Raw genomic sequence first — 15073 nt, forward strand, 5'->3', positions numbered from 1 at the left:
CGTCGGTGGTCACCCAGGTCGGTAGTGTCAGCGCTAGTCGTCGGTGGTCACCCAAGTCGGTAGTGTCAGCACCAGTCGATCTCAACCGTGGTCGTTCTCACCTATTCTTCTTCGACTGGTTCCTCTCTCTCTCTCCTCTCCTTTCTTTTCTTCTATTTCTCGCTCGTGGTGTCAATTGACCAATGTTGCAACTGGGTCAAACATTCAAAAATCACCTTTTTCAATTTCGGGCGATTCGGGGGGCTCATTTTCAAGCTACATAGCAGAGTCGACTAATTATTATTGTGATAAAGTTGTTTGGAAATACTCTTGGATCCAGGTAGACACTCTTGATTCTCTGATTGTTACCTGAAAAAGAGATAAACACTTCGGTCGGGAGTGCCGGAATTAGCACTACAAGTCAATATCCTCTCAAATTTATTTCTATCTCAAGTTATCTTGTAAATTCTCACGTACCTCCTTTGGCTGACATTCCTCCTTTTTTATATTGCCTCTGGCCCTAAGGGTCGGGCTCACTCTTGATCTCGCACGTAGTTACTTAGTCGGCATTCCAATTAAGTGTTGGCTCCTATTTGGCTCCTTATATGGCCGATTCATTTATTTGGCTTCATGAGCCCCTTGGTCAAGGCCGAATTGCCTTTGACCTGATATCGATCAAATGCCTTGGCCTCTTCCTAATTGATTTTATTCGGCCTCCACAATCATATATTATGTCTCTATTATTTTTTAATTACTTAATATAAAATTATAAATTTTACATTTTTCATCAATCACAACATCCTTAAAACGTCACGTGGTCATGCCTTGTAACCACCAAATAACTTCTCCATATTAATCCACTTTTTGTCAGGTTCTAATTCAGACTTTTCATTGTCCTTCTTTCAAATTAGTCTTCTTTAATTACATTTAATTTTTTTAAAAAAAAGCAAAAAATTAAGGATAAATTATAAATATATTTCCTTATTTAAAATACATATTGTCCCTTATAATTTTAAAAATTACATCTCGTCCTAGAAGTTTTTAATTGTATAACAAACGACTTATTTTATTAATAAATTATCAATTCGACTAATAATTTTTAATGATGTCATAAATATCTTTTAATTAATAAATCATGTAATTTTATTATTATATAGGAGAATAGTTAGAAATTTTATTTTCTTTTGTTAATTTTGTCGGAGTAAGTATGATTCTTGAATAACATGAGTCGAACACAACATTATAACATAAAAAATGACTCATCCATCACACAAATTTAAAAGTGACAAAAAAAAAAAAGAAAAGATTAATCTCACAACACAAATTTAATAATTCATTTAATCTAATTGTTATATAAATATTAATCTCACTATATGTAGTGTACTATTTTCTCTCAATACATATGTTAAAATGCACACACTATTCATTTATTTTTATTTTTGTATTTTTTAAATTGGATATGTTTTTTCTAATTTAATCAAGCCTTTGATTGAAGCATTTTGCTATATACAATAGAACAATATTTGTTGTTCCTTTCATGCATATCATATTTGCATTTAGGTTTCCTTTGACTATGGCCAAAAAATTAATTTATTAACTAAAAAAAGTTCATTTTGCTAAAAAAAAAAAAAATTCATTTGCTAAACTCATTTCCTATTAACATCTCCGTAAGTGAACGAAAGTATCACGTATACACTAAATAAAAAAACAATCACATAAAGATTTATGAGATTTGGCTCAAATCATCTACATTCATGAAATATATATATATATATATATTATAAAATAAAAAATACATGTAAAATTATCAAAATACTCAAAACTCATACTACTATTCAAAACTCATGCTAAAAAATAGTTGAGCTCTCGCTTACCCCGGTGCCCTTTTCTCTTACCATTTACATCTTTATTTTTTCCTTCATTCATCTCTCACTAAAACCTATATATATAGTCCCATGACGATTTATAATATTCTACCATACAAAATCAGTTCTCATACAATTAGTTAACCAAATCCTACACATAATGAATTTTTCAATAAATTTCGAACTATTAACTTTTTAATATCAAGATACTTGAAACTATCAGTTAAACAAATCAAGTTAGTGTTTCAAATTGTTTAAAACAGACCCAAAATAATATGATAATAACATGATACAAATAAGATCAATGGCATATGGAATGTGATTATATGCCCTAACCCTAACTTGAATTAGTTTTGTGCACAAAAATACAAACTCAAAAACAAGAAGAGTATCCCACCATTTTCCTTCCAAGAAAAGGGAGGAAAATGAGGGAAAGTGAAATCAGCTGAAGAAGAAAGAACACCAAACATTCGCATTATGTATGTTCTTGTCATTTTTTTCTATTGACTTTGGGAAACCCTTAACAATAATTAATTTTTATTTATTTTTGTTTGTTTGCTAATTTGATTATCTGTATATTATTGTCCCAAAAAATAGACCACAACTGATCCTCTAAAGGTTTTGATTGGCAAGCTGGAAAATCATCCTTTATGGGGGGAGAACTAGGATTCTCTCTCACTAAAAGACAAATTATTATTTCATATTTCTGGAATAATATAGGCTTTTTGTATCTATCAACATTGACTGTAATATTCCAACTTTTATAGATTATGACATTTTTTTTTTTTAAAAAAAAACTAAAATTTTTAACCCTGTTCTAAAATAATTAATTTATGTAAAGCTCAGTATTTAGAGGTGACGTGTTGACGTGATGGTGTATTGTTATCTACCTCAATGTTGTGTAGGTTTTGTTGGGTAGCGTGGAATCCGATAGTATTATAAGTGAAGTCATGTGTTTGGCATATCTTGTGGTGTGAGTTTGTAAATGATACATTATTATTTTTCTCACAGTTATAATTTGTAACCCTAGCTTGATTTGTTGTAGTGATAGGCAACTCTTATAAACTATCTTGGTAAATTATGAGTGAACTGTGTTGTGTGATTGATCATTTATTCTTTTATTTTCTACAATTTCATATCTATTAGATCATGTGTTAAAGGATTCACAATTCTAAACTGATTTTTGGATTTATGAGAATTAAATCTCTACAAAATAGAGATATAGTTACTTCTATCTCTTTCGAGCTCTATTATAAGCGGGAGTCTTGTGTATTGGATATACGTTTTTTTACGACAATAATTTTGCAATAGGGATAAATTAAGAAAAGAAAATAGATTTCAAGTCACTATTTTCTTGTTTTTCAACCTTTGGTCGAATATCTTGGAACAAAGCTAAATAGATCGGCATTTTCTTTTTCAAAAAGACCCCCTTTACAACTTCTATACCTACATACTAGTAAGGTATTTCTGTCTAATAATTTATAAGTAAAAAGTGCACTAAACACTTTGGCACAAATTTATTAAATTAAAAATAAAGTAAAATAAAAAACTATAAACAACCCCATAATTTGCACCAAATAGAGCTTATAAATGTTCATTTCACCCCTACTTGTCAAGGATGGATGATTTCTAGCTATCAACTAAAGATGACAGCTGGCCAATTTCAAGGATAAAGCTACTATACTTTTTCAAGAATTCCCTCTTTGGAAATCAAGATTTTGTAAGCTTTAATACAAATTAGGAACTAAATTTTCCATCTAATACCACATTACACACATCGCATGTGGCTCTTCGCCAGTTAATCTTCGTGTTGATTAAATTATGAGACCAAATTTCAACCTAATACCACATTAAATGTGTTGGACATGCCTCGTCGCCAATTAATTTTTCATGTTTAAGTTTAAGTCTTGGGACTCAATAAAATATATGATCTTTTGCACAGAGCAAATCCCAATTGATTAGAAAAATAATGCATTCGATACACAAAGGCCAAACACCCTGGGAATTGATAATTTGAGAACAGTACAGCTTTTATTAATTAATCCTCACCTTATGTAATGGAAAGCACAGCAAAGATGAGTTTTCTTTCCCAATGCTGTTTTCCTTTCTTTTTGTTTTTGGTTATTTTTTAGGAATATTTCATTTTTTAATGTAGATTTGGTTAAATAATATATCAAATCGGCAATGAATTGCCTAAGTTTAAAAAGATAATTTCAGTACATGAGACTCGTATTATTGCAAAATTTAAGTAAAATTAAATATATATAATTTTACATACGTATACAAAGAGGTTATTTTTCATAATTTGAATTTATGACAATCATGTGGCAATGGAGCAACGAACCCATGCTAATTTGTTTAAACGCTATATGAAGTTAGCAATGAACCATCTCATAGTTTTAAAGGTGTATGCAATTACAAAGAGATTATTTTCATGCAATTACATTTTGCTTAGGTTGAGTTTACTTCAGATGAAATTGGTAGAAAGTGCAAGAAAGAGAAGAAATTTTTTTTTCCACATTTGTTTATTATAAGAATGGTGAAAAATACAAATATATATATATATATATATATTTTTTTTGGTTCAACTAATGTTAGTAACATGATAATGTATTTAAGTTTCTTGTAGAAAATGAAAGAAAATATATTTTCTTGAAAAAGTAAAGTAACTGACTATTACAACTTTCACACAAAAAAAATTATTTTAACCAAATGTGCATGCACTAAGAAAAATACATTTTCGTTTAAATTTACTTTCTATTATATTTTTCACTCTAAATATACCAACAACAACAACAAAAAACTTGAAAATGAAACAAAAATGCTCAAAATATTTTCAAAAAACCAGTTGGGATCCAAAGAGGATTTTCATGAACTCTCCATGAACTGCCCATTCCAAATTATTTGATGCAATTATTCAATTGGTTTCTATGAACTACCATTACGTCGACACTTACCTCATCAACACCCCAATAATAAAATATACTTATGAAGTTGACCCTCCCATTTTGTACATCAAAATGCTATGTATACACACTCACACATACTTTTTTCTCTCTCATATCAGATTCCTCTAAGGAAGATATCAAGGTCCTTCCAAAAACCCCAACATTTTCCCTCTTTGTCTCCATTAATAGAAAAAAAAAAAAAAAAAACAAAAAAGCAGTTTAACTCAATAGTAAGGCTTGTCGTTAACAAAATTGACAAAACAACACGAATCTGAGTTATGGAAACAGTTTTTTCCCAAAACTAAATTAAAACCTCGTTCTAACAGGAGTCTTGTGCACTCAGTCATTTTCTTTTTCTTTCCGTCAAGCTATAAAACTTGAGGACTTTAAGAGTTCCTTAGCATGAAGCCTTGATAAAACTTTTGTGGGTCTTCATTGAAAGGTTTCTGTAGTTTTGTGGAGTGATAATGGATACTGGTGAGATATTTGGAGTGACTAGTGCAAGGATAAGCAGCTCAAACATATGGAGGAACAGTGCAAGGGAAGTTTTTTCAAAGTCTTCCCGAGAAGAAGATGATGAAGAAGCACTTAAATGGGCTGCCATTGAAAAGCTGCCTACGTATTTGCGGATAACGAGAGGTCTATTGACCGATGAAGAGGGTAAAACGAGAGAAATCGATGTCAACGACCTCGGGTTTTTGGAGAAAAAGAATTTGTTAGAGAGATTGTTGAAGATTGCAGAGGAAGACAATGAGAAGTTCTTGTTGAAGCTCAAGGGCCGCATTGACCGGTAATCTCAACTGAAAAATATGATTGTGTTTTCGTTTTCTTTTTACTGTTTTTGTTTTTTAACAATACAAAGTTTGGAAACATCTATAGTTTTCATGTTTGCGCGAACATATTTTTTGAAGATAACTTTTCGATGTTTTTTAATAAGTGGGGTTGTTTTCACAAATTTGTGTACGGTTAGTCAAATAAGTTTGAAGGTAAATTGCACTCACTTCCCTGAGATTTGTCATAATTATACTGACTTCTCTATCAATAAAGTTAAATTAATTAAAATTATTACAGATGATGAATGGATATTGAAATAAACCAATTAAATATACATTTTAATCGAAAAGATATAACAATATCAAAATTTTATCTACATGACTCACAAATTACCGATGAAAACATATATATAAAATGTGAATTAAAACTTCGAGGGAGACAAGTATAATTATGTAAAAGTGTGGAGCTAATTATAATTTTTCAAATTTCAGTGGAGGTGAATGTAATTTATCTTAAGTTTTATATTGTTTTTGAAAAATGAAAGCAGAAAAAAGAAAAAAGAAAATGAAAAAACACAACCAAACAATCCAAATTTTGCACCATAAGCTTGTAAATTGGTTTGGATATTTGAAATCTCTGTTCATTACTTTTAAATTGTCTTCTTTTGGTTGAAATATTTTTGTTTTGTTCTCATTTTTACAATAAAAGTTTAAAAAACAATCATCATTTTCATGTTTGTGCTTATAGTCTTCAAAATTTTTGTTGTTTCCTAAAAGTGAGCTAAATTTTTTCCCGAAAATAGTTTTGAGAAACAGTTTGCCAATTTTATTTATTTATTTATTTTCTGAAAAAATGAAAACACAAACAATCAAATTTTGCACCTTAACAACTTGAAAACTGATCTGGGTATTTGAAATTTCTGTTCTTTACTGTCTTTTTTTGGTTGAAGTATGTTCTAAATATGTTTTGTTTTTGTTTTTGAAAATGATGATGCAGAGTTGGGCTAGAACTTCCAACAATTGAAGTCAGGTTTGAGCATTTAACAGTTGATGCAGAAGCTTATGTTGGCAGTAGAGCATTGCCTACCATCTTCAACTTCTCTGTCAATATGCTTGAGGTACAAATTTTCTTTCTTTCTTTTTTTTTTTTTAATTTCATAATATAATATTGTCTTGTTTTCATGTCTACATTGAACAATTTCACATGCATCAACTTCAATTTTGCTTCCATATGTCATCTCTAAATTCAACTCACCCTGCAATCTCTCTCTCTCCAGGGGTTCTTAAATTGCCTCCATATTCTTCCAAGTAGAAAGAAACCATTACCAATCCTTCATGATGTCAATGGAATCATCAAGCCTGGAAGGTGAGAAAGGCAGTTTGTTTGAGTTTTAGCAATGGATTATAAAAGGGGAAATTACACTTTGCCCCCTTATGTTTAACTATTTTTTAGTTTGACCCTAAGTTTTTTTTTCTTCTACTTTGGTCATTCATGCTTCAAGTTTTTCTCAAATTACTCATGAAGTTAACTTCTATCCAAAATTAGATAGAAAATATCAAGTTGGTTGCCATGTGACATTAAAAAATATATTATTATATTTCGATTTAAGTTTTGAATCAGAGAGGTTAAAAATAATAATATATTTCATGTCATGTGACATTTTTTTGTCTAATTTTAACTTGAAACATGAAAAACCAAAATAGAGAGAAGAAAAAAAACTTTAGGTCTCCTTTCATTTGGGTAAGGATTTTCATATCAATAAATGTAGCCGTAGGCAATTTGAGTTTGTAAAATGGTCCCTTTCAATTGGGTAAAACTCAATTTGATACCGGTTTTAGTCCAAGTGTGAAAAGAGATTGACTTCGAGTGCCTTTTAATCAAATTTAAATTTGAGTCACGATTTGAGAAAAAGTATTGGAAATGCCCTTACAGGTTCAAGTATGTGTTGTTGAACGTTCCAAGTTTTAAGAAAATTCATTTTTAAATTTTGTGTTTGATAGTTAGCAGTATTATTTTCAAAAATTAAAATTGTCTAACATAAACTCTCCTAACATCCCAATTATCATTTCTTTGATAATTTTTTTTTTTTTTTTTTGGCAGAATGACATTGCTTTTAGGTCCTCCAAGTTCTGGGAAAACCACATTGCTGCTTGGTTTGGCTGGAAAGCTTGATTCAGATCTAAAAGTAAAAGCAAAGACACTACTATTTTTCAACCAAGTTCTGAGGAATTTGTTTCATCTTTTGATCTTACATAAATCTTATGTAACTACTAGGTTTCAGGAAAAGTAACTTACAATGGTCATGGAATGGATGAGTTTGTTCCACAGAGAACATCGGCTTATATCAGTCAGTATGATCTTCATTTAGGAGAATTGACTGTTAGAGAAACATTAGCATTCTCGGCTAGATGTCAAGGGGTTGGACCTTATTGTGGTGAGTTAGATTCAAACTTGATTTAATTGTACTAGAACTTAATTCTGGGAATTAATCATATTTTTTCAAAAATTTGCAGAAATATTAGCAGAGTTGTCAAGGAGAGAAAAGCAAGCAAACATTAAGCCTGATCCAGATATTGATATTTACATGAAGGTAGCAATAAAATTTTCATGCCAAAAAGCATAATCGAGCAAATTTAATTTTTTTGAATTGCTTTAGCGCTTCGTTTGGTAATGTCTTAATTCCACTAAATCATACAGGCTGCATTACTAGAAGGGCAGGAGGCTAGTGTGGTCACAGATTATGTTCTTAAGGTACCGACTTGAAATTCATCGAAGCGAATAATGAAAATGTTTTTGACAAATATTCATGAAAATATGATTTAAATAATTTTTTTATTTTTCAAATTTACAGATTTTGGGTCTGGAGGTTTGCGCGGATACCTTGGTGGGTGATGAAATGCTGCGGGGTATTTCTGGTGGACAGAAGAAGCGATTAACGACAGGTAAAATATACGCAAAGCGACATATGGTATTCATATAGAAGGAAATTTTCACATTTTCCATAATATGCAAAAAAATTATTACAAAATCTTGAATTTGTCACTATTCTTAATTGATTATTCGAAAATTTTGGGATGAAATATGATATACAGGGGAGATGTTGGTTGGACCGGCTAGGGCACTCTTCATGGATGAGATATCGACTGGTTTGGACAGTTCTACAACTTACCAGATTGTGAATTCAATCAGACATTCCATCCACATCCTTCAAGGGACAGCGATCATCTCTCTCCTCCAACCGGCACCAGAAACTTACAATCTGTTTGATGACCTAATTCTCCTCTCAGATGGGCAAATTGTATATCAAGGCCCCCGAGAAGGTGTGCTTGAATTCTTCGAGTCCATGGGCTTCAAATGTCCGGAGAGGAAAGGAGTTGCTGACTTTTTACAAGAGGTAATGTATAGCTTTGAACGGCATACACACTCCGTTTGTTTGGGCAAAAAGTATTGTCTACATTTTTTTGTGTTTGGTACAATGGAAAAACGAAAGGCAAAGGAAAATGTTTTTTATCAACCGAAAACAAGCATATTTGGGCAAAAAACATTTTTTTATTTTGAAAGGTGAAAAACGTTTTCCGAATTGAGGTCTTGTAAAGATTTATGTAGAAAACGGTTTTCATTGGAAAATGTTTTTTGTCAAAAGAAACGATGTGTCAGTTTCTTGTTGCTAAGCTTTTTAGAACATAATGTAACTTTGTATCCCCAAATGTTTTTGTTGTGAAACCATAGGTGACATCAAAGAAAGATCAGGTTCAGTACTGGGCAAACAAAGACGAACCTCATAATTTTGTAACCGTCAAGGAATTTGCAGAAGCATTTCAGTCATTCCACGTTGGCCGGAAACTTGGTGACGAGCTTGCTGTTACATTTGACAAAGCTAAGAGCCACCCTGCCGCTTTGACAACTAAGAAGTATGGCATCAACAAGAAGGAACTTTTAAATGCCTGCACGTCGAGAGAATACTTGCTCATGAAGAGGAACTCATTTGTCTTCATATTCAAAATGGTGCAAGTGAGTGACATGTCAAATAATTAAAACTTACATACATTTTATATGAAAAAATTAAAAAATTTATCAAACTAATGGTTGCATAAATCTCTGTTTCAGCTTATTATTATGGCATTTATAACAATGACGGTGTTTCTAAGAACTGGGATGCCCAGGAACAATTTAGACGATGGAGGGATTTTCATGGGTGCCCTGTTCTTCGTTCTCATTATGATTATGTTTAATGGGTACTCGGAAATTACCTTGAGCATCATGAAACTTCCCGTCTTTTACAAGCAAAGAGACTTTCTCTTCTTCCCTGCTTGGGCATACTCTTTACCAACATGGATCCTCAAGTTGCCAATCACAGTTGTAGAAGTTGGTATATGGGTTTTCCTCACTTACTATGTCATAGGCTTCGATCCAGATGTTGGAAGGTAATGAATAAGTAAGCTCTATAAATTGGGTTATAAAAATAAAATAAAAAATCATGATCAGATGAATATTCTCAATGCAGGTTTTTCAGACAATACTTTCTACTCCTATGCATTAACGCAATGTCTTCTGGGCTGTTCCGATTCATGGGGGCAATAGGAAGGAACATCATTGTGGCAAACACATTTGGATCATTTGCATTACTTGCAGTTCTTGTCTTGGGCGGATTTATCTTGTCACAAGGTAAAAAATAAATAAATAAAGAGCAGACGGAATAGAACACACACGTGCATGCACACACACGTGCACGCACACACACACACACAAAAAAAATTAAAAAAGAAGAAAGAAAGGAAGTGTTCTTGTTTATGTGAGTTGAATTTGACTGTAAGAACTATTTTGTTTGCTTGCAGATGAGGTAAAGAAATGGTGGATATGGGGTTATTGGGTCTCCCCTATGATGTACGGGCAAAATGCTTTAGCAGTGAACGAATTTCTTGGCAAGAGTTGGAGACATGTAAGCATCAATTTTTATGATTTCAAACTAAAGGGACAAGGAAAAAAAAAAAGAAAAAGAAAAAAGAGAATGAAAGGAAGAAACAAGAAGCCAAAGTGAGTTATATCATCTAAAGGAAAGATTTGTTCGCAGATTCCTCCTAATTCTACAGAGACACTAGGACTACAAGTTTTGAAGGCTCGTGGGCTTTTTCTAGAAGCGCACTGGTATTGGATCGGAGTAGGAGTTACAGTCGGATACTTTTTCATATTCAATTTCCTTTTCACTCTGGCTCTAGCCTATCTTAACCGTAAGTAACCAGTATGGTCATTGTGAATGTTATAACTTCAAGCTTAAACACTAACATAAATTTTAGGAAAAAGATACTTGCACAGAAACAAGTCGAATCGATGACAGAAAGTGTTTGGTGGTCCATTCCATGATTTGTTTCTGTGCATATAGAGCTACTGTAAATTTTAAGCAGGGTTACCTGGAATTCAACATGGACTAATAAATGGGTTGGTTTGATGCAGCATTTGGCAAGCCTCAGGCAATTCTATCTGAAGAAACCTTGGCTGAGAGATCTGCAAGCAAAAAAGGAGGGTTAACTGAGTTGACATCAAAAATAAAGAACTCTTCTGGTAGGAATAAGCACTCTTTTGGTTTTTTTTTTTTAATATTCTGATTTACATGTTTCAAGTGATGAAATATTCAATCAAATATTGTGCAGGAAAAGGAAATGAAGTGCAAAGAAGTGTATCATCCCGGTCAATGTCATCAAGAGTGGGAAGCATTACCGAAGCTGACCAGAAAAGAGAGAGAGGAATGGTTCTACCTTTTGAACCCCTTTCCATCACATTCGATGACATCAGATATGCAGTAGATATGCCACAGGTTAAGATGACATACTTCTGTAAATTTCTGAATTTCATATTATTTTCTCTGCCGTTTAAATGAGACTAACAAATTTGAAAGGATTTTGAGCTCGTTCAAAAGTTATGCTCTTGACACCAAAATATAGCTTGGATATACTAAAATTTTTATTTACTTGTAGGAAATGAAAGATCAAGGTATACCTGAAGAACGATTAGAACTTCTGAAAGGAGTAACGGGTGCTTTTCGACCGGGAGTTCTTACAGCTCTCATGGGTGTCAGTGGAGCTGGCAAGACAACCCTGATGGACGTTTTGGCTGGTAGAAAAACTGGTGGATATGTTGAAGGAAGGATCACAATCTCCGGGTACCCGAAAAAGCAAGAAACATTTGCTCGGATAGCAGGATATTGTGAACAAACTGATATTCACTCTCCTCATGTCACAGTCTATGAGTCCTTACAATATTCTGCATGGCTCCGGTTGCCCGCTGAAGTCGATCATGCAACCAGAAAGGTCCAAATCTTAGAATTTGAGTTCCAACGCATAGGTTATGTTTGGATCAAGGATTTGAGGAGGGAAAGGAAAAGAAAATAGAAAAGTACATGAAATAGAAGCTAATTTTTTTTTTTCACTTTTCCCTTCCTTTTTCCTTTCCCTCCACAAATCCCAACTCAAATCCTTGATCCAAATACAACCTTAATTAGGCTTCCTGAATCATTGAAAGTAAACATGAATGATGAATTGCAGATGTTCGTTGATGAGATCATGGAACTTGTGGAGCTAACCCCACTATGGGAAGCGCTTATTGGGTTGCCTGGTGTGAATGGTCTTTCAACTGAACAGCGCAAGAGGCTTACAGTTGCAGTTGAGCTCGTAGCCAACCCATCCATAATATTCATGGATGAACCAACCTCAGGACTTGATGCCAGGGCTGCAGCAATAGTGATGAGAACGGTGAGAAACACAGTAGACACAGGACGAACTGTGGTGTGCACAATCCATCAGCCAAGCATTGATATATTTGATTCTTTCGATGAGGTGGATGATCTTTCTCTAGATTAAGAAGCCATTATTCATTTTAATTTCTAATTTTTGTAATAAAGCTGAGCATATATTATTTTCAAACTGCAGCTGCTTCTTTTGAAAAGAGGAGGCGAAGAAATATATGTCGGTCCATTAGGTCGCCATTCTTCCCATCTCATCACGTACTTTGAGGGAATCAATGGAATTAGTAAAATTAAAGATGGTTATAATCCGGCAACGTGGATGTTAGAGGTAACTTCACCAGCACAAGAAAGCACTCTTGGGATTAACTTTGCTGAGGTGTACAGGAACTCAGAACTATACAGGTAGGGTCATAACACACTCTCAAGAAATACCCGTTTCATCAGAGTTCAAAATTCTCAAGACATTGAAGGCAGTGAAATTAAAATAAATATATAATAGATTTCAGATTTTAGCAACTAATAATCTTAAATGAATCAGGAGAAACAAAGATTTGATCAAGGACTATAGTGTACCAGCTCCAGGCTGGAAAGAACTACAATTCCCTACTAAATACTCACAAACTTTCTACACACAATGCATGGCTTGTCTATGGAAACAACATTGGTCATATTGGCGAAACCCGTCATACAATGCAGTGAGACTCATGTTTACCACCTTCATAGCCCTAATGTTTGGTACAATATTCTGGGATCTTGGCTCCAAAAGGTAGCTCTAATGCTTGGCATTTTTATAGTTTTTTTTCTTCTTCTCATCTTTTAGTCAGTCCAATTTTTATGGGATTTGCAGGGAAAGGAAACAAGATTTCTTCAATGCAATGGGTTCTATGTATGCTGCTATACTATTTATTGGTGTGCAAAATGCCACATCAGTGCAGCCAGTTGTTGCGATAGAGAGAACAGTTTTTTACAGAGAAAGAGCTGCTGGCATGTATTCAGCTTTGCCATATGCCTTTGGACAGGTAAATTACTTGTTTCGTTTATGGAAGGTCATGATGACAACATACATCGAGTTATTGATGTGGCCTTTCTTTAAGAAAAACTAGGGCATTCAGGGATCACCAAAGGCTGAAGAGTGCAAATTATTGTGAAAATATAATTTGAGAAATAGAACTAACAATTAAAACTTCTAAAAAAATATTTCATCAGGTCTGAGTAGAGACCAAAGATCTTGAGCTATTGATCAACCAAAACAACTCAAAAAATAAAGAAGTGTCATTAATTTCTTCATGCTCATTCCAAGCTGAAAGTACAAATATATATATTTTTTTGGGCAGGTTGTTATCGAAATCCCATACGTTTTGGTTCAAACTATCATATATGGAGTGATAGTTTATTCCATGATTGGATTTGACTGGACAGCTGCCAAGTTCTTTTGGTATCTATTCTTCATGTACTTCACCTTATTATACTTCACATTCTATGGAATGATGACAACAGCTGTCACTCCCAACGAACACATCGCTGCCATAGTTTCATCTGCCTTCTGCCTAATTTGGAACATTTTCTCTGGATTTGTCATTCCAAAGACGGTAAGTACTAGTGATCAATTCTTATATATTTTCATACATAATGAGATCATAACTCACGACTGATGAGAACTTTTTGGGTTTTCTTTTTTTCTTTGTATGGCAGAGGATTCCGGTGTGGTGGAGATGGTATTATTACATTTGCCCTGTGTCTTGGACTATGTATGGATTAGTTGCTTCACAGTTTGGAGACATAAAGACCAGGCTTGACACAGGCGAAACAGTGGAAGATTTCATGAAAAGTTACTTCGGCTTTAGATACGACTTTGTTGGATATGTTGCGATCATTATAGTTGGAATAGATGTGCTCTTTGGGTTCATCTTTGCCTATTCAATCAGGACATTCAACTTTCAAAAAAGATGAAAATATCATAATTTTCGACATTTGAAGATAAAAGTCTAGTGTCAATGTTGTTGTCCATGTTTCATGTATATTATGGAAGGATTTTTGTTTTTGTTTCCTTTTCCGGTGCTTTTTTGCTTCTTTTACTTTTAGGGCTTTTTTTAATTGTTTTCTGTTATGTAATGAGTTTGTGCAAGTGTGCTAGAGACTTGAGTCCATATAATGTACCCCATATATGAGTGGTAATGAAGTTAATAGAGAGAGGCAATATAAAAAGAGAAATTCCAATCAGTCTATCTTTCTCAACTTGATAGTGTCCTCGAAGTTTCTTCAAATTTTATGTTCCATGACTTCTCTTTTGGGTGAGTGAACTATATAATGGTCTTCCTATTAGAAATGGTTCAATGTAAAAGGTCTACTCTACCCTTGAAACTTTGCCTATCGTATGTATCAGCTTGGCTCCGTCCTGAACCAAGTAGACATTCTGGCGGGCAAGTGCGTGTAGGAAGGCCGACATTAACTGATTTAGGCCCTAAAACATTTTTCATAGCGATTTTCTGATACATGATTTTGGATTGTCATGAATAGAATGAGAAAAAAAAATACTGATGATGAATTAGAACAAGTAAACTTGGGCTTTTGATTTTTGAATCAAACATGTCTTACTCATTTCTTGTGAATCAAAGAATGCAATCAGAACACCACAAGTTAAGCAAAATGCAATGCAAGAGCTGAAAAAGTAGAGCAATTCTAAGGGACAATAAATCAAAACACCAAAAGCTCAAAAAACTCTCCACTGACTAAAGAAAAGACACAGACCACATCCGAGCAATGATATT

The 15073-nt window shown here is 33.4% G+C and overlaps 1 protein-coding gene and 1 long non-coding RNA gene across 2 annotated transcripts; one reads left to right on the top strand and one right to left on the bottom strand.

Annotated features, from left to right (window-relative positions):
• Positions 1–5161: 5161 nt before the first annotated feature.
• Positions 5162–14525, top strand: LOC114317828 (pleiotropic drug resistance protein 1). The gene is made up of 23 exons (XM_028264620.2): positions 5162–5582; positions 6563–6683; positions 6843–6931; positions 7667–7751; positions 7841–8000; positions 8080–8156; positions 8264–8317; positions 8418–8508; positions 8659–8960; positions 9296–9577; positions 9674–9990; positions 10071–10231; positions 10402–10505; positions 10638–10794; positions 11018–11125; positions 11215–11378; positions 11539–11871; positions 12106–12396; positions 12490–12707; positions 12844–13071; positions 13153–13324; positions 13640–13894; positions 13998–14525. The coding sequence occupies exons 1-23, from the start codon at positions 5260–5262 to the stop codon at positions 14253–14255; spliced, it is 4350 nt and encodes a 1449-aa protein (XP_028120421.2). The 5' UTR covers positions 5162–5259; the 3' UTR covers positions 14256–14525.
• LOC114317831 (uncharacterized) lies at positions 8544–9952 on the bottom strand. The gene is made up of 2 exons (XR_003648785.2): positions 9817–9952; positions 8544–9510 (listed from the first exon to the last, which is right to left on the bottom strand). It is a non-coding gene; the product is annotated as an uncharacterized LOC114317831 (long non-coding RNA).
• Positions 14526–15073: the final 548 nt, after the last annotated feature.

The sequence above is a fragment of the Camellia sinensis genome, chromosome 11 (assembly GCF_055761805.1).
Source record: "Camellia sinensis isolate YWXY chromosome 11, ASM5576180v1, whole genome shotgun sequence".
Classification (NCBI taxonomy): Eukaryota; Viridiplantae; Streptophyta; class Magnoliopsida; order Ericales; family Theaceae; genus Camellia; species Camellia sinensis.